Consider the following 20,581-nt stretch of genomic DNA (forward strand, 5'->3'; position numbering starts at 1 on the left):
TTGGAGAAGACCCTTCAGAGTCCCTTGGACTGCAAGGAGATCCAACCAGTCCATCCTAAAGGAGATCAGTCCTGAATATTCATTGGAAGGACTGATGCTGAAGCTGAAACTCCAATACTTTGGCCACCGGATGCGAAGAGCTGACTCATTTGAAAAGACCCTGATTCTGGGAAAGATTGAGGGCGGGAGGAGAAGGGAACAACAGAGGATGAGATGGTTGGATGGCATCACTGACTCGATGGACATGGGTTTGGGTAAACTCTGGGAGTTGGTGATGGACAGGGAAGCCTGGTGTGCTGCGGTTCGTGTGGTCCCAAAGAGTCAGACACAACTGAGTGACTGAACTGACTGACTGACTGTAAATCAGCTATGCTTCAATTTAAAATATTGTGCATTCTAAATATGTGTCCGCAAGTTAGAGTTTATAGTATTTCAAACAAAATAATGAAGCTGAGCTTCTGGGGTGGTCCAGCACTTAAGAATCCACCTTGCAAGGCAGGGGACACAGGTTCGATCCCTGGTCAAGTAAGATTCCACAAGCCACAGAACAACTAAGCCCATGAGCCATAACTACTGAGACTGTGATCTGGAGCCCTCCGGCCACAACTACTGAAGCCCGTGTGCTTGGAGCCCATGCTCCACAAAGCCACCACAGCAAGAAGCCCTCATAGGGCAACTTGAGAGTAGCCCCCACTAGCCGCAACTAGAGAAAAGCCTGTGCACAGCAACAAAGACTCAACACAGCCAAGAATAATTATAAATAAATGAGTTTGTTTTTAATATATCCAGACATTTCAGAGCCCTCCTCTAGGCGTGGGGAAACTGGTTTCTTCATTATGTTTCCCTGGGCATGTATGGTCTCCTGATTTCTTAGGGGCCAGACCTGATCACTTCCCAGAATTTGTGCTTATTGCAGCATAACAAACTTTTGTTTGACAGATTAATTTTTTTCCTTTTGGGACAGGGAAGATGTCAGGAGTTGTGGTGGAAAGCCTCTTCTGTCACTGTGTTGAACATGGCAGGATGAAAAACTGCAAAGCCACGTACAGGGCCACTTCAGAGTTTTCTGCTTCACTTGACCTCTTACATGCACAGTACTAGCAGGTATACACCAGGTATACACTCATGTATGATGGATGGCCAGACTGCATTTTTCTCTCAACATATACAGCCCAGACAACCTGCAACCTGAGGGGGTGTGTGTGTGTGTGCATGCGCCTGCTGGAGGATTATCTGCATATGTATGTTACATGTAAAGGTCAACAGTTACTTCTGGAAAAATTTCTTTAAAAACAAAACAGTAGCTTATTTTTGTTTAAGGATAAAAGCAAAATGATTTCACAAACTTATAGAATAATAAATGCCAAGATTTTGTTATATGAGTATAAATATCATTACGTTAAATGCATCTCATCATTTGTCTCATAGTTTTTGAGCTGTTTTTTATGCAGGTGTAGAATTCTTCAGAGTAGCCCAGAATGTGTCGGTTGAGCTGGTTAGGTTCAGGAGTACCTATTCAAAGTGCCTGGTGATACACAGAGAACAGACTTGTGGTTGACAAGGAGGAGGAGCAGGGAGGGATGGATTGGGAGTTTGGGATTAGCAGATGGAAACTATTATATGAATAAATAGCAGGGCCCTACTCTGCCTCCCAATGTAGAAGACGCAGGAGACCCAGGTTCAGTCCCCGGGTTGGGAAGATCCCCCGGAGGAGGGCATGGCAACACCCCCTCCAGTATTCTTGCCTGGAGAATCCTTTGGACAGAGGAGCCTGGCAGACTACAGTCCACGGGGCTGCAAAGAGTCGGACATGACTGAGCACACACGTAGCACAGGGAACTATGTTCAATATCCTATGATAAACCATAATGGAAAAGAATATGAAAAAAATATATGTATAACTGAGTCACTTCACTGTACACCAAAAAAAGAACACAACACTGTAAATTAACTATGCTTCAATACATTTGAAAAATAAGAAAGCAAAGTTTATGGTCATATATTCTGACACACAAAATTGCTTGAGGACAACTGCTTCAAGTGGTAGTTTATAAAAAGGGAAATGTTTCATAACTTTGTAATTTGTAAATAGAGCGCCTGCATCACCTTATTGAAAGTGAAAGTGAAAGTCACTCAGTTGTGTCCGACTGTTTGAGACCCCATGGACTATACAGTCCATGGGATTCTCCAGGCCAGAGTATTGGAGTGGGTAGCCTTCCCCTTCTCCAGGGGATCTTCCCAAGCCAGGGATCGAACCCAGGTCTCCTGAATTGCAGGTAGATTCTTTACAGCTGAGCCACAAGAGAAGCCCAAGAATACTGGAGTGGGTAGCCTATCCCTTCTCCAGCAGATCTTCTTGACCCAGGAGGTGAACTGGAGTCTCCTGTTTTGCAGGCAGATTCTTTAGGGAAGCCCTATCACCTCATTGGGTTATTCTTAAATCCTAGTTCTGGGAACACACGCTGTCCTCCATTCTTCTATAAGCTGAGATTTGCCTCTCTTGCTACATTATCCTCTGGCAGTAAGAGCGCAGAGTCCTAACAACTGGACCACTGGGGAATTCCAAACGTGCTCGGTTATTAAACCCAAATGACTGCTCCCACCTTTGCTGGAGCAGAACAAGTGAGGGTGGAAAGAGGGCAGAGTGAAGTGAAGTCGCTCACTTGTGTCCAAGTCTGCAACCCTATAGACTATAGCCTACCAGGTTCCTCCGTCCATGGGATTTTCCAGGCAAGAATACTGGAGTGAATTGTCATTTCCTGCTCCAGGAGAGCTTCCCAACCCAGGGATTGAACCTGGGTCTCCTGCACTGTAGGCAGACACTTTACCATCTGAGCCACCAGGGAAGTCCCTAAAGAGGGCAGAAGTGGTGCACTAATGGGCTCCCTATACAGAGGAAAGGCCTTCCCAGGTGGTACTAATGGCAAAGAGCCTGCCTACCAATGCAGGAGACGAAAGAGACGCAGGTTTGATCCCTGGGTCAGGGAGTTCCCTGGAGAAGGGAGTGGCTACTCACTGCAGTATTCTTGCCTGGAGAATCCCATGGACAGAGGAGCCTGGGGGGCTACAGTCCATAGGGTCACAAAGAGTTGGACACGACTCAAGTGAATTAGCACGCAGCCTTGCATGCATACAGAGGAAAGAATCGCTTTGCATGTAGAGATGCAGTACTTCCTATAACTGTATTTTAGAAAGATTCTTGCCCCCAGTTTTTAAAATGTTTGAAGTTAAGTAACAGTAAATGATTAGACTGAATGGAATCAATTAAAGTGCTAAGATATCTTTTAAGGCTTTATACAAGTTATTATACTTAAATATTTATGAGAGTTTATTAAACCTGACTGATCATTGTAATCACAAAAAGAAATTTTCCTTTTTTTAACAATTTAATTTAAAAACTTTTTCACTGGAGGATAATTGCTTTACAATATTGTGATGGTTTCTGCCATATATCAACATGAATCAGCCACAAGCATACACATGTCCCCTCACTCTTGAACCTACCTCCCACCTCTGTCCGATCTTACTCCTTTAGGTTGAAAGATAATACTGATGATCCTATTGGCGGGGCAGCAAAGAAGGCACAGACATAAAGAACAGATTTTTGGTCAAAGTGGGAGAGTGAGACGGTGGGAAGACTTGAGAGACTTCGTATTGAAACATATACATTACCACATGTAAAATGGATAGCCATCAGGAATTTGCTGTATGATACAGGGGACCCAAAGCCAAGGCTCTGTGACAGCAGAAGTAATTTTTAATATGTGTAGGTTCCTGTGTCCTACTCCAAATCTACTGAAGCAGAACATCCCAGATGAAATGTAAATTGGTGCAGTCTCTATGGAAAACAGCATGGAGGTTACTTAAAGAATTAAAAACAGAGCTTCCATGTGATTCCAGCAATCCCACTCCAGAAAAAACAAAAACTCTATGATGTGAAAAGTTTCTTGCACTGCAGTGTTCATAGCAGCACTGTTTACAGTAGTCGAGACACGGAAGCAGCCTAAATGTCCCTTGGCAGATGATTCACTTCAGTTCAGTTCAGTCGCTCAGTCGTGTCCGACTCTTTGCGACCCCATGAATTGCAGCACACCAGGCCTCTCTGTCCATCACCAACTCCTGGAGTCTACCCAAACCCATGTCCATCGAGTCGGTGATGCCATCCAACCATCTCATCCTCTGTCGTCCCCTTCTCCTCCCGCACCCAATCCTACCCAGCATTAGGGTCTTTTCCAATGAGTCAGCCCTTCGCATGAGGTGCCCAAAGTATTGGAATTTCAGCTTCAACATCAGACCTTCCAATGAACACCCAGGATTGATCTCTTTTAGGATGGATTGATTGGATCTCCTTGCAGTCCAAGGGACTCTCAAGAGTCTTCTCTAACACCACAGTTCAAAAGCATCAATTCTTCGGCGCTCAGCTTTCTTCACCGTCCAACTCTCACATCCATACATGACCACTGGAAAAACCATAGCCTTGACTAGACGGACCTTTGTTGGCAAAGTAATGTCTCTGCTTTTAAATATGCACTCTAGGTTGGCCATAACCTTCCTTCCAGGGAGTAAGCGTCTTTTAATTTCATGGCTGCAGTCACCATCAGCAGTGATTCTGGAGCCCAAAAAAATAAAGTCAGCCACTGTTTCCACTGTTTCCCCATCTATTTCCCATGAAGTGGTGGGACCAGATGCCATGATCTTAGTTTTCTGATTCACTTAAGATGTGATATGTATACACATTGGAATATTACTCAGCCTTAAAAAGGGATGAAAGTTCACCATGTATAACAACATGACGTTGTCGTTGACAACAACAGATGACATTATGTTAAGTGAAATAAGTCAGAGAAAGACAAATACCGTATGATATCACTTGTGAAATCTAAAAGCATAATAAAGGCGAATCTATATGCAAAACAGAAGCAGACTCACAGACATAAAACACAAACGTATAGATACGAAGTTGAACAAACTCTGAGAGAGAGTGAAGGACAGGGAAGCCTGGCATGCTGCAGCCATGGGGTTGCAGAGTCAAGACACGACTTAGCTACTGAACGCTCACATGGTGACCAAAGGGGAGAAGGAGGTGGGAGGGACAAATTAGGAGTGTGGGATCAGCAGATACAAACTGCAAAAATAGATAAGCAGTGAGGATTTACTGGATAGCACAGGAAACTGTATCCAATGTCTTATAATAATCTATGATAGAAAATAATCTGAAAAAAGTATAACTGAATCACTTTGCTGTACGCCTGAAACCAGCACAATATTGTAGATCAACTATTGTTGTTCAGTAGCTCAGTCGACTGTTTGGGACCCCATGATGGTAGCACTCCGGACTTCCCTGTCCTTCACCATCTCCCGGAGTTTGCTCAGAGTCCTATCCCCTGAGTTGCTGATGCCATCCAACCGTCTCATCCTCTGTCGTCTCCTTCTCCTCCTCCCCTCAATCTTTCCCAGCATCAGGGTCTTTCTCCATGAGATCAACTATACTTCAGTTTAAAAAAGTCCCAGATGAACGGAGACTGTTCATATCTATAAAGTTCTCCATGTGATTCAGATGATCAGCCAGATTTTAGAATAATAACTGGTGTATCTGATAGAGCTTAATGTATATCTGTTTTAACAGAGATTTCCTACAGAATTCAGAAGGCGAAAGAGGAATACAAAACCAAAGGGTCTGGAATTAAGAGGAACTGAGGGAAATTTGGAGGCTGATAGAAAAACTAGGCATTAAGCAATTGAATACGTAGCTGATCAAAGAGATTGACAGACTGAATCAGAATGACAGTAGTTGGCTAACCTTCCAAACTCTTAAGACGATGGGCAGTAACCATTCAGCATAAGCTTGGGCATATTTGTGGAGAAAAATAGTTCTTATTTTATAATCAGGCAAAAACTAGAAGAGCTAATAAACGAAAAAAGTGATGCTGTCATAGAAGTCACATACATTAATGTGCAATCTTGTGATGAAGATAGACTTTTGGTTTTAGAGATGGAGAGCAGAATTTGGACCTGTGTGGTTTGCATTTGACCTTTCAAGCCAAATTTTGTCAGTTTAACTGTTGGATAAAATAGGGAATGATAGAAAGTTTATTGCAGATAATCACTGATATATACCTTTTATAGATATATACCTGGATAACCATTCAAGTACAATATTAATTATGATGCAGTAGATGCAGTAGATGGCCTCCCTGGTTTAAAGGCTCCCCTCGTGGCTCAGGTGGTAAAGTAAAGGCTTCCCTGGTGGTTCAGGTGGTAAGGAATGCACCTGCAATGCAGGAGACCCGGGTTCGATCCCTGGGTCGGGGAGATCCCCTGGAGAAGGGAGTGGAAACCCACTTCAGTATTCTTGCCTGAGACATCCCAGGGAAAGGAGCCTGGTGGGCTACAGTCCACGGGGTCACAAAGAGTCAGACACAACTGAGCGACTAACACTAGTGGAAGTGAAAGGTAGTGAATAAAAGCGGACTGGCTTTCAATTTGGGGGAAAACAAACCCCAAGAGAATAGTCAGCCACTAAATGCTTAAATTTGCTGCAAGGACATTGGCAAATAAGAATGAGACGGCTGCAAAATAAAGCCCTCTGGATCTGGTTCTCAGAATGCTGTCAAGTTTCCTGCCCAGGCTCTCCCTTAAAAGCTCCTGGGGTACAGTTCACGTTTCCTCTCAGAGATATTTCAGCTGCTTTATTTGAATATCTGTCTTCACTTCATTTATTCATTTGTGCAATTAAGAACTGTTCTCTGTGCTGGGAGCCGTGATAAAGTGCTGGCACTGCAGTGGTGAATGAGGACCTGGCCCTGCTCTAACTGACAGGGAGATTAGTTGGAGGCTAATTGAACTTTGAAGAGCCCCTGGCACCCGAGTGGAGTAATCCAACAGCAGTGGTCATCGTTTTATAATTCTTACTGGTAAATAAGACTGATATTCTAAGAAGTAAAATAAAAATACTATGTAAGAGTTGTCAAGTCTGCTCCATTATTAAATCTAATTTCATGATTGATTTATTTTAATGTTTAGAAAACTAGTATACGTTTTGGGACTATATACTTTATGTAATTAAACCCGATCTTTTGGGGATAATTTCTTTAAATGTAAGCATCGAGCCATTGTTCAGAAATGGTATCTCTTTAATTAACTGTGTCAGTCCCACTTAAAATACTTTTCCTAAAAGTATGGCCTGTTGAAAGAGTACCTTGCTTATGAAACTATGTATGGCATTTGTAAGTTTATGAAAGATATTTATGCTGTATTTTGTTTTGTCCTATCAGCTCTGAGGAATGCAGGACAGGTGATACTTATCCTTACCTTACAGATAGGAAAACTTAGGGACATAGATGTTGTCACTCATTAAAAGTTTAAAGTGAAGTCACTCAGTCGTGTCCAACTCTTTGTGACCCCATGGACTGTAGCCTACCAGGCTCCTCCGTCCATGGGATTTTCCAGGCAAGAGTACTGAAGTGAGTTGCCATTTCCTTCTCCAGGAGATCTTCCCGACCCAGGGATTAAACCTGGGTCTCCCCTATTGTAGGCAGATGCTTTACCATCTGAGCCACCATATGTAGCCACAAATATAGTAAATGGAGCCAGAAATGGAACTCAATCCAGGGTTCTTTTTCATTTTTTAATATTTTTTACTTATTTGGATGCACTGAGTCTTAACTGTGGCATGTGGGATCTATTATAGTTCTCTGACCTGAGATCAAACCTGGGTCCCCTGTGACACCAGGGAAGTCCCAAGAATTCTTTTTTAGGAGTCAGGTCTATTTAGGAGTCAGGTCTATTTAGGAGTCAGGTCTACTTCTTTTGTACTTTCTGACACTATATCGACTTGCTGGAAAGAAAATTTGAAATCTCTTTCTCTGTTGAATTCCTCAAGTTCTTAGAGAGAAATATATTTTAATCCTTTAAATTTCTTACTTTTTGTTTCTTAATTATTGAATAAATCTATTAACATACTCCTGTTATTAGTGTCAAGTACATGGTTATATGTGTAGGATGGAAAAATAAATAAGATACAGAGGAGAGAATTTTCTAAAATTCTTATTTCACATGGTTAGTGCTACAAGAGTGTGTGTGTGTGTGTGTGTGTGTGTGTGTGTGTTGCGCTGGGTGCACCCAGGGTATGCTGGTGACCTGAACCTTGGAGGATGATAGGATGGAATGGGAGTTTTCTTGGAAGAAGCAGAGGAAAATGTTATGAGTAGAAGGAAACGCTTGAGTAAGATCTTGGACACAGGGATTCATGGACGATTTGGGGATTCACAGGTACTTCTCTTCTCCTCTACTGTGGATGAATTTAGGAGGACTGCTGAAGATGAAACTGTTAAAGAAGGTGGGTCATTTATGGAAGGAAGAGTCTCTGCCTAGCTCACAACTCTGGATTTACACTGTGGGTCATAGGAAACCACTGAACGTATTAAACCAGAGTTTTGCAGGGTCAGAATTTTTTCCCCCATGGGTATTTCTGTCCACAGTGGGAAGAATGGACTAGTGGTGGGAAAAATTGCTAGTATGGAGACCACGTAGCGTACTGTTGAGTTTAAAGGAGTGAGAGAAGCTTGAGCTAACGCAAAGGCAGGAGTAGAATGAAAGATAAGATCTATTCTGTAGCAAATAATGCTTATCATGGGGACTAAGGTGACTGATGATGATATCTTGTCATACCACCTTTTTAAGGAATTACGTATCTTTTCCTATCCATTGTTTCACATATCACAATAGCACATAAAGATATACAGATATTATTTCCACTTTAGAAATTAAAGTCTGTAAAACTAAAGAGGCTGACTGTTTAAGGAAGTCTTATAGACTCATTGATGTGATAGGTTCTGGACAGGTACCCTGTACAGAGACAGCTTTCCTGGATCTTATGTAACAAACTGGATATAGCAACGAAAGGTATAAGACAAAGAATAATTCTCTGTTTGGGAGGATGAAGTAGACAGAGAATTAGAAGGAGATCCCAGTTCTATTCCTGGGTCGGGAAGATCCGCTGAAGAAGGGATAGGCTACCCACTCCAGTATTCTTGGGCTTCTCTTGTGGCTCAGCTGGTAAAGAATCCACCTACAATGCGGGAGACCTGGGTTCGATCCCTGGATTGGGAAGATCCCCTGGAGAAGGGAAAGGCTACCCACTCCAGTATTCTGGCCTGGAGAATTTTGGACTGTATAGTCCATGGGGTCACAAAGAGTTGGACATAATTGAGTGACTTTCACTTCACTGACACTTTAAGACCTCCATAAGTGTTAAACCGAAACCACTTTTATTTTATTTATTTCTTGACCGTGCAAGACGGTATATGCGATCTTCATTCCCCAATCAGGAATAGAACTGCATTGGAAGTGCGAGGTCTTAACCACCGGACTACCAGGGAAAACCCCAAATAACTTTTAAAGTATAAAATGGTATATAAGTTTGTCTTTTAAAGAAAGCAGTAGAAAATGGAAAAGAGTGGCTATAAATGACTTTATGGTTCCTGGCATTCAGCACATCTGAGCCTGCTTCTTTTTACTGTGTATAAAAACAGTAGTGCTTAGTCGCTAGTCATGTCCGACTCTTTGTGACCCCATGGACTGTAACCCACCAGACTCCTCTGTCCATGGGATTCTGCAGGCAAGAATACTGGAGTGGGTTGCCATCCCCTCCTCTAGGAGATCTTCCCAACCCAGGGATCGAACCCAGGTCTCCGGCATTACAAGTGGATTCTTTACCATGTGAGCCACCCGGGAAGCCCAAAAAACAGCAGATACAATGCAAAAAAGTGTATATGGGGCTCAGGGTGCTGCCCCTGCATGAAGGGCTGGGAAGAGACAGTCAGAGGGACAGGAAGATATCTGTCTATTCTGATTTTAAGACTACTGCTAATTTAAAGATGCTCTTTACATAGTCACTTTCAAAGCAAATTTATATGTTGTCCCATTTGGCTTTACGCATTTTTTCAATCCTGCACAAGCATCGATTTATTTGCAATGTGTAAGGCTGAGGAGAATACAGAGATTTGTAAGATATATTCCTTATTTTCATGCATTTATAAACTTCTCTATGTTATAATACACAAACAGTCAATTTTAAATTCTTGAAGAAAAAAAAAAAGGAAGAAAAAAAAATATCTGAAGTTAGCTCACTTTCCTAGAGATGTGATTAAAGAGACTTAACTAGGAGGCAGTTTTTCACATGAAAGTTATTCCTCAAAATAAACTTCTGTTTATATGTGGAGAGTTAAACAAACACTTCTCATGAAAGAAGGAGCATAACAAAAATGATCAATCTGCAACAGCTCCAGCCAGTATAATCATATAAGCAAAGTGTGCTTCAGGGAAAAATGATGTGGTTTGAAAAATCTAAAAATAATGAATAAAATAGATGAAGAAACAAGGAGATTTTTTAAAAAATCACAATATTTGCTATATTCAATATTACTGTTCACCTGGAATGACAAACTGAATTTGGTAACAGATATAAGAAATAGTTATGACCAGAGAGCTATTATTAAAATCTACTAAAAATACATATTAGAATTTTATGTTGTTTGCATTTTCCAGAATAAGGGATAAATTCTCCCCTCCCTCAAAAAAGGGCTTAGAAACATTTGCATTTAATGGCCATTTGGTCACATAAACTGATAGCTCAGTTGGTAAAGAATCCGCCTGCAGTGAGGGAGACCTGGGTTGGGAAGATCCCCTGGGAGAAGGAAAAGGCTACCCACTCCAGTATTCTGGCCTGGAGAGTTCCATGGACTGTCACAAAGGGTCCGACGCGACTGAGTGACTTTCACTTTTCGCCACATAATCTAGCAGATATTAGTTTAGTATTATTTGACCCTCATGAAAAATCAGGAACGCTATAGAGCCCCCAATAGTAATCCAACAACCCAGTTTCCAAATATGAAAACCAAAAAGTAAAATGAATTTGGCTTTGCAAAAAATGTTTCAAAAAAATAAGCTTTAAAAGTTTTAAGATCTCTTTTCTGTCTGGCTTTCTGCAGTCCAGTGTCTTCAAGATGTGGAATCACTCATTTCACACCCCTTTCTAAAAGCAAACACAAGTAATTTCTCTTTTAATACACACATGAGTGCTCCAGGATTTCACCTAACATTTTGGAAACACCTCTGCATCAAAAGTTGAAGCTGCTTTGGGGACTTAATACATCGATGTCCTGAGGAGAGTGCAACTTTATAAACAGCCATTCAGTGAGCCTTTTTATAAAGCTAAGAATCTCTGAAAACTCCATTCCTGCTTGATTTATCTGATAAATGTACATTTTCATGTGTTGGCTTTGGGGGAAACACCAAATAGGCATGGTGAAGAGTCTGATGTGGAAAAGGGGAAATGTCAGTCATGACTCATGTTTTACAGATGCCTTCAAAAATTCCAGAAGCATCTTGAGCTTCTCCTCATCTTTTCCCAGCATAACCCCTTAACTTCTCTCCTAGAGAATGGGAATAAAATTTGTTGTGATGGGAGATGTGGGCTGTTACGGACTAAATGTTCGAGAGCAATCCTAACTCCCATTTTGATGGTACTAGGAGGTAGGACCTTTGGGAGGAGACCTTGTCAAGAGGGGCTTCCCAGGTGGCCCTAGTGGTAAAGAGCCCGCCTGCCAATGTAAGAGACTTAAAAAGATGCAGATTCAATCCCTGGGTTGGGAAGATCCTCTGGAGGAGGGCATGGCAACCCACTCCAGTATTCTTACCTGGAGAATCCCATGGACAGAGGATCCTGGCGGCTACACAGTCCATCGTGTCGCAGAATGACTGAAGCAACTTAGCATGCACACATGTGTCGAGAGGGTGGGGCCCACGTGAATGGGGTTAATGCCCTTACAAAAAAGACCCCAGAGCCTCCTCCTGCCCCTTCCACCATTAAGAACACAGCCAAAAGATGGCTCTCTCTACTGGTACACTGATCTTAGACTTCCCAGACTACAGAACTGTGAGAGATAGGTATTTATTGTTTATTTTGGCAGTCTTTAGCATTTTTGTTATAGCAGCCTGAACAGACGAAGACATAGGTCAAGAGAATTTTTACCACTCTATATTCTGTATGTAATCACTTCCTCTGACAGTCGCTCAGTCATGTCTGACTCTTTGCGACCCCACGGACTATACAGTCCATGGAATTCTCCAGGCCAGAATACTGGAGTGGGTAGCCTTTCCCTTCTCCAACGGATCTTCCCAACCCAGGGATCAAACCCAGGTCTCCCGCATTGCGGGTGGCTTCTTTACCAGCTGAGCCACAATGGAAGCCCCTTAAAGTGCCAGCGAGTGTGTTAATTGGTGGCGTTGTTAAAATACGGAGAACACAGTCTTTGGTCTGTGAACGTCACAGCCTGGTGGGATCACAAACATGCCATTCAGTTGTCAGAGGTGCCATTAAACAGGTAGGAGAAGGATGCATTCGACGGACAAAGATGGAGGTGTTCACTTCTTCCTAGCGGGTGGGGAAGCCTTCTGGGGGCCGTGGCACTGAGTCAGAGTTGACGTGATTAGGAGCTTTCAAGACAGGCGATTGTGGGGACTTGCCTGGGGGTCCAGTGGTTGAGAAGTCTGCCTTCCAGTTCAGGGGATGCGGTTTGATCCCTGGAGGGGGCAAAGAGCCCACATGCCGTGGGGCAGCTTAGCCCTCCTGCCACAACTACTAAGCCCCTGCCCTGCAACAAAGATCCTGCCTGCTGCAACTGAGACCTGACACAGCCAAATAAAAGGAATATGTATATATATATATATTTTAAAGACAGGTGGTTGAGGAAAGGACATTTAGGGCAGAGGGAGGAACCTGCGAACGGGCAAGTGGGGAGGTTGGAGAGCATCACACAGGTGTCTTTTCTGACACATATAGAAGTTTGGACTTCATATTGCAGGCAAAAAAAAAATGATACAGATGAACTGATTTACAAAATAGTAAAAGAACCACAGACACAGAAAACAAATTTATGGTTGCCAAAGGAGAAAGAGGGGGGAGGGATAAATTAGGAGGTTGGGATTAAAGTATACACACTTCTGTGTACAAAACAGATAACCAGCAAGGACCTACCGTAGAGCACAGGGAACTCTACTCCGTATTTTATGATACCCTATAAGGGAAAATAATCTGAAAAGGAATTTGTATATGTATAACTGAATCACTTTGGTGTATATCTGAAACTAAGACAATATTGTAAATTAACTATACTTCACTTAGAAAAAGAGAAAAAACTGGAAGGACTTTAAGCAGTGGCATAATGTTATCAGGTTTTCATTTTAGAAAATTACTTTAATAAACATGTGGAAAAGAAATATTAGGTTATTTATGCTTTTAAAAAAAAGCCTTGTAGAACATAAGTAGACTAAATGTTAATTTTTCTTCCTCATTGCCTTAAGCAACTTGACAAAAATCTGAAAACACCCACGTTTTAGCCTTTGAATTGCCAAGAGGTTTGTTCCCTACGTGAGTTATAGCTCTATGGCATTTCAAGATTTTGTGTTTGTGTTTAAGAATGTAGACTTTCTACCCTGGGCTACAGCAGGGTGGCTCACCACCGAACTCTTCCTTATTCCTACCCTTTCTCTCTCAATCTTTTTTTTTTTGACATTAAATTATTTTTTTAACACCAAAGACATTTTGTATTCAGTTCAGTTCAGTCGCTCAGTCATGTCCGACTCTTTGCAACCCCATGAATTGCAGCACGCCAGGCCTCTCTGTCCATCACCAACTCCCGGAGTCTACCCAAACCCATGTCCATCGAGTCGGTGATGCCATCCAACCATCTCATCCTCTGTCGTCCCCTTCTCCTCCCGCCCCCAATCCTACCCAGCATTAGGGTCTTTTCCAATGAGTCAACCCTTCGCATGAGGTGCCCAAAGTATTGGAGTTCAGCTTCAACATCAGACCTTCCAATGAGCACCCAGGATTGATCTCTTTTAGGATGGATTGATTGGATCTCCTTGCAGTCCAAGGGACTCTCAAGAGTCTTCTCCAACACCACAGTTCAAAAGCATCAATTCTTCGGCGCTCAGCTTTCTTCACCGTCCAACTCTCACATCCATACATGACCACTGGAAAAACCATAGCCTTGACTAGACGGACTTTTGTTGGCAAAGTAATGTCTCTCTGCTTTTAAATATGCTATCTAGGTTGGCCATAACCTTCCTTCCAGGGAGTAAGCGTCTTTTAATTTCATGGCTGCAATCACCGTCAGCAGTGATTTTGGAGCCCAAAAAAATAAAGTCTGACACTGTTTCCACTGTTTCCCCATCTATTTGCCATGAAGTGATGGGACCAGATGCCATGATCTTAGTTTTCTGAACGTTGAGCTTTAAGCCAACTTTTTCACTCTCCTCTTTCACCTTCATCAAGAGGCTCTTTAGTTCTTCTTCACTTTCTGCCATAAGGGTGGTGTCATCTTCATATCTGAGGTTATTGATATTTCTCCCGGCAATCTTGATTCCAGCTTGTGTTTCTTCCAGCCCAGCATTTCTCATGATGTACTGTGCATATAAGTTAAATAAGCAGGGTGACAATATACAGCCTTGACATACTCCTTTTCCTATTTGGAACCAGTCTGTTGTTCCATGTCCAGTTCTAACTGTTGCTTCCTGACCTGCATACAGGTTTCTCAAGAGACAGGTCAGATGGTCTGGTATTCCTATCTCTTTCAGAATTGTCCACAGTTTATTGTGATCCACACAGTCAAAGGCTTTGGCATAGTCAATAAAGCAGAAATAGATGTTTTTCTGGAACTCTCTTGTATTTTTTGTATTGGGGTTGGCCAATTAACAGTGTTGTGTAGTTTCAGGTGAACAGAGAAGGGACTCAGCCATATGTACATGTAACCATTGTCCCCCAAACCCCCTTCCCATCCAGGCTGACACATAACACCGAGCAGATTTCCACGTGCTAGAGACTTTGGAACCGTCATGTACACACTTCTATATTTAAAATGAATAACCAACAAAGACCTGTTGTATAGCACACAGAACTCTCTCAATCTTTTGCATCTAGTTGCCCAAGGCAAGTGCTTACACTTTCTCTTGGTTCCTTTCTGTCTCTTGCCTTTCATGTCAAGAAGGTAAGGCCGGTAAGGCCAGTAGATTCTGCCTCTAAAATAACAGCTGAACTTCCGCTACTTCTGTCTGTCTCAGTGATGCTACAACCCTAGTTCCGTCTTCCCTCGTCTCTCCCTGGGACTCCTGTAGTCGCCTCCTAACTGGTTCTCCGCTTGCTTTCTCACCCATTTCCCCGTCTCCTGCTTTGGACAGCTCACTAGCTTTTTGCACTTAGAATAAATAGCAAACTCCCCTTGTGCCCAGCATCTCTTGGCTCTTGGCTCCCTTCACTTCATCTCTTGACACTCTGCTCCTATTCCAGCTGTTATTTGCCCTCACAGTGGCCTGCAAACACTCACCTCTTCCAAGAAGCTCTTATAATTTGGTGTCTGGCAAATACTCCCTGAACTTAATAGCATCATGATATCACAGTAACACTTTCTGACATTTATTAAATATTTTCTGTAATCCAGATGGTGTGCTAAGTGCTCTTGAGCCATTATCTTATCATTAAGTCAGATGCAATCAGCTTGTGAAGTTGGCGTTATTATGCCTGGATTTTAGGGGAGGAAATGGAGGCACAGAGAACTGAAGTAGAACTTGCCCAGATTTATATTGTTAGTGTGTAGTAGAGCCTGGCTTGAATGCTGTCTGTCTGATTCTAAGTCGGGCTCTTTGGTACTGAAAGTGTTTTGTTATCATTAAACTTCAGCGCTCTCACAATTCCTGGAGGACCATCTGAAAGCAAGCTCTAGAGGGAATCTTCTAAAGAAATTGAAAGTAAACATTAGTATGACCTAACTACCCTATTAGAAGAAATAAACTTTTCTCAATATTTTATGTCTTATTGATAATAAAAGATAGTATAGTGTAAAAGTTGGAAATAAACTCTGGAGTCAAACAAACATGAGTTTAATCTCGGTATCTTCTATTCATTCAGTATCATGAAAGTGAAGTGAAAGTGAAAGTCGCTCAGTCGTGTCCGACTCTTTGCGACCCCATGGACGATACAGTTCATGGAATTCTCCAGGCTAGAATACTGGAGTGGGTAGTCTTCCCTTTTCCAGGGGATCTTCCCAACTCAGGGATCGAACCCAGGTCTCCTCCATTGCAGGAGAATTTTTTACCAACTGAGCCACAAAGGAAGCCCCAAAATACTGGAGTGGATGAACACAATAAATATAATAAATTACATTACATAATGGACTTCCTAGGTGGCTCAGCAGTAAAGAATCCAGCTGTCAATGCAGGGGGCACAGGAGACCAGGGTTCGATCGCTGAGTCGGGAAGATTCCCTGGAGTGGGAAATTGCAACTCACTCCTGTATTCTTGTCTGGAAAATTACATGGACAGAGGAGCCCGGCAGGTTACAGTTCCTGGGGTCACAAAGAGTCAGACACCACTGAGCACTCATGCACGCACATTACATTATATGTTACAAGATGGAAAGTACTTTGTGTGGGGAAAGTAAAGAAGATCAGGATGGAGGGAAATACGAAGAGTATGGTAAATAGGTCAATGAGGTGGGTCTCATCGAGAAGATCAGAGACTTGAAAGAAATGAGGGAGTTGATCAGATGGATATTTGAGGGTAGAACCGTCTAGGAGGAAAGAATCAGTGGTATTCAGTCCTGAAGGTCATGCATGTATGCCTACTTAAGAGCAAAGCACTGTTGTGAAGGAGGGAAGGTGGCCAAGTGAAGCAGAGGTACTAGATGAAGTCAGAGGGGTCCAAGGATGTTGGTGGCAATAAAGTGAACTGGTCTACACATAAAGCGCCTAGCACAAGGTCTAGCCAAGAATCACAGAGGTCCTGCCCACCTCTTCCAGCCACATCTCTTGTTGCTCCCTGTTGAAAGCCCTACCCTGTGTTTATAACCAAAAATTCTATGAAGATTCCCCAAATATCTGTGCTGTTTTAAACTTTTCTACTTTTGCACACACCTAAAATACCCTCGGAAAACTCAGCAATGGCCACAGGACTGGAACAGGTCAGTTTTCATTCCAGTCCCAAAGAAGGGCAATGCCAAAGAATGCTCAAACTACCACACAGTTGTGCTCATTTCACATGCTAGCAAGGTTATGCTCAAAATCCTTCAAGCTCGGCTTCAGCAGTACATAAGAACTTGAGAGCTTTCAGATATTGAAGCTGGATTTAGAAAAGGCAGAGGAACCAGAGATCAAATTGCCAACATTCACTGGATCATGGAGAAATCAAGAGAGTTAAACAAAACATCTACTTCTGCTTCATTGACTGTGCTAACGCCTTTGATGTGAGGATCACAGCAAACAATGGAAAATTCTTAAAGAGATGGGAATACCAGATCATCTTACCTGTCTCCCAAGGAACCTGTATGCAGCTCAAGAAGCAACTGGACATGGGACAATGGACTGGTTCAGAACTTAGAAGGGAATATGACAAGGCTGTATATTGTCACTCTCCTTATTTAACTTCTATCTAGAGTACATCATGTGAAATGCCATGCTGGATGGAGCACATGCTGGAATCAAGACTGCTGGGAGAAATAACAACAACCTCAGTTATGCAGATGGTACCACTCCCATGGCAGAATGTGAAGAGGAACTAAAGAGCCGCTTCATGAGGGTGAAAGAAGAGAGTGAAAAAGGTGGCTTGAAACTCAACATTCAGAGAACTAAGATCATGGCATCTGGTCCCATCACTTCATGGCAAATAGAAAGGGAAGAAGTTTAGTAGTGACAGATTTTATTTTCCTGGGCTCAAAAATCACTATGGACAGTGACTGCAGCCTTGAAATTAAAAGACTCTTGCTCCTTGGAAGAAATGCTATGACAAACCTAGACAGTTTATTAAAAAGCAGAGACATTACTTTGCCAACAAAGGTCCATCTAGTCAAAGCTATGGTTTTTCCAGTAGTTGTGTATGGATGTGAGAATTGGACCATAAAGAAAGCTGAGTGCCGAAGAATTGATGCTTTTGAACTGCAGTGTTGGAGAAGACTCTTAAGAGTCCCTTGGACTGCAAGGAGAGCAAACCAGTCAATCCTAAAGGAAATCAACCCTGAATATCCATTGGAAGGACTGATGCTGAAACTCCAATGCTTTGGCCACCTGATGCGAAGAACTGACTCATTGGAAAAGACCCTGATGCTAGCAAAGATTGAAGGCAAAAGGAGAAGGGGACAACAGAGGATAAGAAGGTTAGATTGCCACTAACTCAATGGACATAAATTTAAGCAAACTCTGGGAAATAGTGAAGGACAGGGGAGCCTGGCATGCTGCAGTCCATGGGGGTCATAAAGATTGGACAGGACTTAGTAACTGAACAACAACAAAATACCCTTCCTTATCATTCTCATAAACTCCTTCAAGACCTACCTAAGGGTCTCCTCTGGGAGGATGACATTTTTGTCTCCATCTGAGCCAGAGCTTTCTTTTGTGAACCGCCATGTACCATACTTTGAGCATGTGTTTGTTGCAGTAACACATAGTTGATGATAACTGACATTTAATGAGCACTTCCTATGAGCCATGCAATAAATCCTTTACATGTTTTAAAGATTTATTCTTGACAACAACAGTCCTGAAAGGTATTTCTTGTTGTCATCTTCGTTTTATAGATGAATAATTAAAGGCAGAAGATGTTTATTGATTTGCTTAAGATCATCCAGCTACTCAGTGGTGTCACCAAGAATTGATCACAGCGTTTCTGGCTCCAGAGCTCATGCGTTCTTAACCATTGCATTTACTGTACATCTACCCTTCCATCATTTATTAAATCTTTACTATATATGTGTGTGTATATATATACATATATATATACCTATATACTTGTATAGGTACCCTTCCATCATTTATCAAATCTTTACTATATGTAAGTGTGTGTGTGTGTATATATATATGTATATACTTGTATAGGTACATGTATTCATCACCGTGTTGAAAGTATTAGTTTTGTGCATGAATCTTCCATACTATTTGTGACTGCTTTGAGGGCATGTCAGATTCACCTTTGCTACTTGGAGCTTTGCACATGTGTTTCCATGGTTGAACGGTGAGAGTAAAATATTTTCTCCTGTAATTTGCAAAACATGAGAAATAATATTCAAAATGTTAATGATAGTGCGTCATTAATTTTGAATGTTATTTGGCTTTGAATTGCATTTTAATCATGTTGTTGTGCTTCTGCTTCTCCCTAGACCAGTATTAAAGAGGGACAGCTGTTGAAGCAAACCAGTTCTTTCCAAAGGTGGAAAAAGCGATACTTCAAACTTCGAGGTCGTACACTTTATTATGCAAAGGACTCAAAGGTAATTTGAGAAAATGCTAGTTGCAACCATTTGAGGGCTGTAGATGGTTCTGTAAACTGTCTGTCTTGGGGCTTCATATAGCATTACTGGTCTAATTCAATATAAATATGGTTCATCTTGGACCAGATCACAAGGGGGTCTATTTGCGTCAATTTCATGTGATGTCTCCTAAGGACAATCTTATAGCAAGGTTCTAGTATAGTTTTCTTTCTTTCTTTTTTCCTTCCAATTGAGATGAACAGTTAAATGTAACTTTATTAGATATAATAAACTCTAACCTTGAATTCCCCCCTTTCTTGCTAATTTTTACCTTATAAATCTTTTCCTGAATAGAGGAATTGCTATAGTTGCTAAGAATTCATACTCTGATTTCAGACAAGAGTTCATATCCCAATTCTAACATATTCCAGTGGAGTGGCAGTGAACAGCATATTGTTGAGAGGAGCCTTAAACGATGAAAGTGAAGTGCTCACATAATACCAAGCTCAAAGCAATCATTCAGTTAGTCTAGTAGTTAGAAATAAAAATCATAGTGAAATAAAATCAAGGCTTAAATAATTTTTATAAAATAATTGAATGAAATAAGAATGATGTAGCTTTGGAAGAAAAAATGATAACGATGAGCTTCCACTTAAAACTGATATTTTATTATTCCTTCAAAAATAAAAGTAAGATGGGTGCCCTCAGTAGACACTGGAGCCCCACCAAAGTGACCCCCTGCCCTGGCAGACCTGGCAGACACCTTTGGCCATCACTCATGTTGTCTCAAAGTGTCTCCTCCCCAGGGGTCATCCACACACATCAGAGCATCTATCACGGTTGCAATTGGACCTTTCAGTCAGCCACACTGGGGTCCAACCCTGCATACAAGCACATGCTCAGAAAGTACAGCCAAGCTGCAGCAGGAAAACAGATGCTGCCCACCAAGGGGACACTCCTTGAGCATCTGACCCTAGTAACCACAGGAGACCGTGTTACGGGGACCAGTTATGCAACACAAAGCCACGCTCTCAAGGCCAGGAGGCATAGCTGATCTACCCAATATGTCGAAAAAAACACAGAAAGTTAGACAAAATCAAGAAAGAAAGGAATATGTTCCAAACAAAATAAGAAGACAAAGACTTAGAAATAGATTGAATGAAATGGAGATAAGCAACCTTCCAGATAAGTTGTTCAAAGCAATGGTCATAAAGATAACTCACTGAACTCAGATAGAAAAGTGAGAATTTCAACAAAGAGATAGAAAACATTTTTAAAAACAAA

At 41.9% G+C, this 20,581-nt stretch overlaps 1 protein-coding gene and 1 non-coding gene across 12 annotated transcripts in view; one reads left to right on the forward strand and one right to left on the reverse strand.

The window, feature by feature from the left end:
- Window positions 1-20,581, forward strand: part of DGKH (diacylglycerol kinase eta) — a 204,254-nt gene that overhangs the window by 72,550 nt on the left and 111,123 nt on the right. For all 11 annotated transcript variants that reach the window (XR_014071424.1, XM_081550817.1, XM_081550814.1 and 8 more), the window contains one exon: window positions 19,208-19,318. Coding sequence is in view for 6 of the 11 variants with exons in the window: in XM_081550817.1 (XP_081406943.1) it covers window positions 19,208-19,318 (111 nt within the window). In the remaining 5 variants the exon portion in view is untranslated. The remainder of the gene's footprint in view (window positions 1-19,207; window positions 19,319-20,581) is intronic.
- TRNAC-ACA (transfer RNA cysteine (anticodon ACA)) lies at window positions 2,775-2,846 on the reverse strand. The gene has a single exon. It is a non-coding gene; the product is annotated as a tRNA-Cys (tRNA).

This window comes from Giraffa tippelskirchi, chromosome 12 (genome assembly GCF_054371585.1).
Source record: "Giraffa tippelskirchi isolate mGirTip1 chromosome 12, T2T-mGirTip1v1.2.pri, whole genome shotgun sequence".
NCBI lineage: Eukaryota > Metazoa > Chordata > Mammalia > Artiodactyla > Giraffidae > Giraffa > Giraffa tippelskirchi.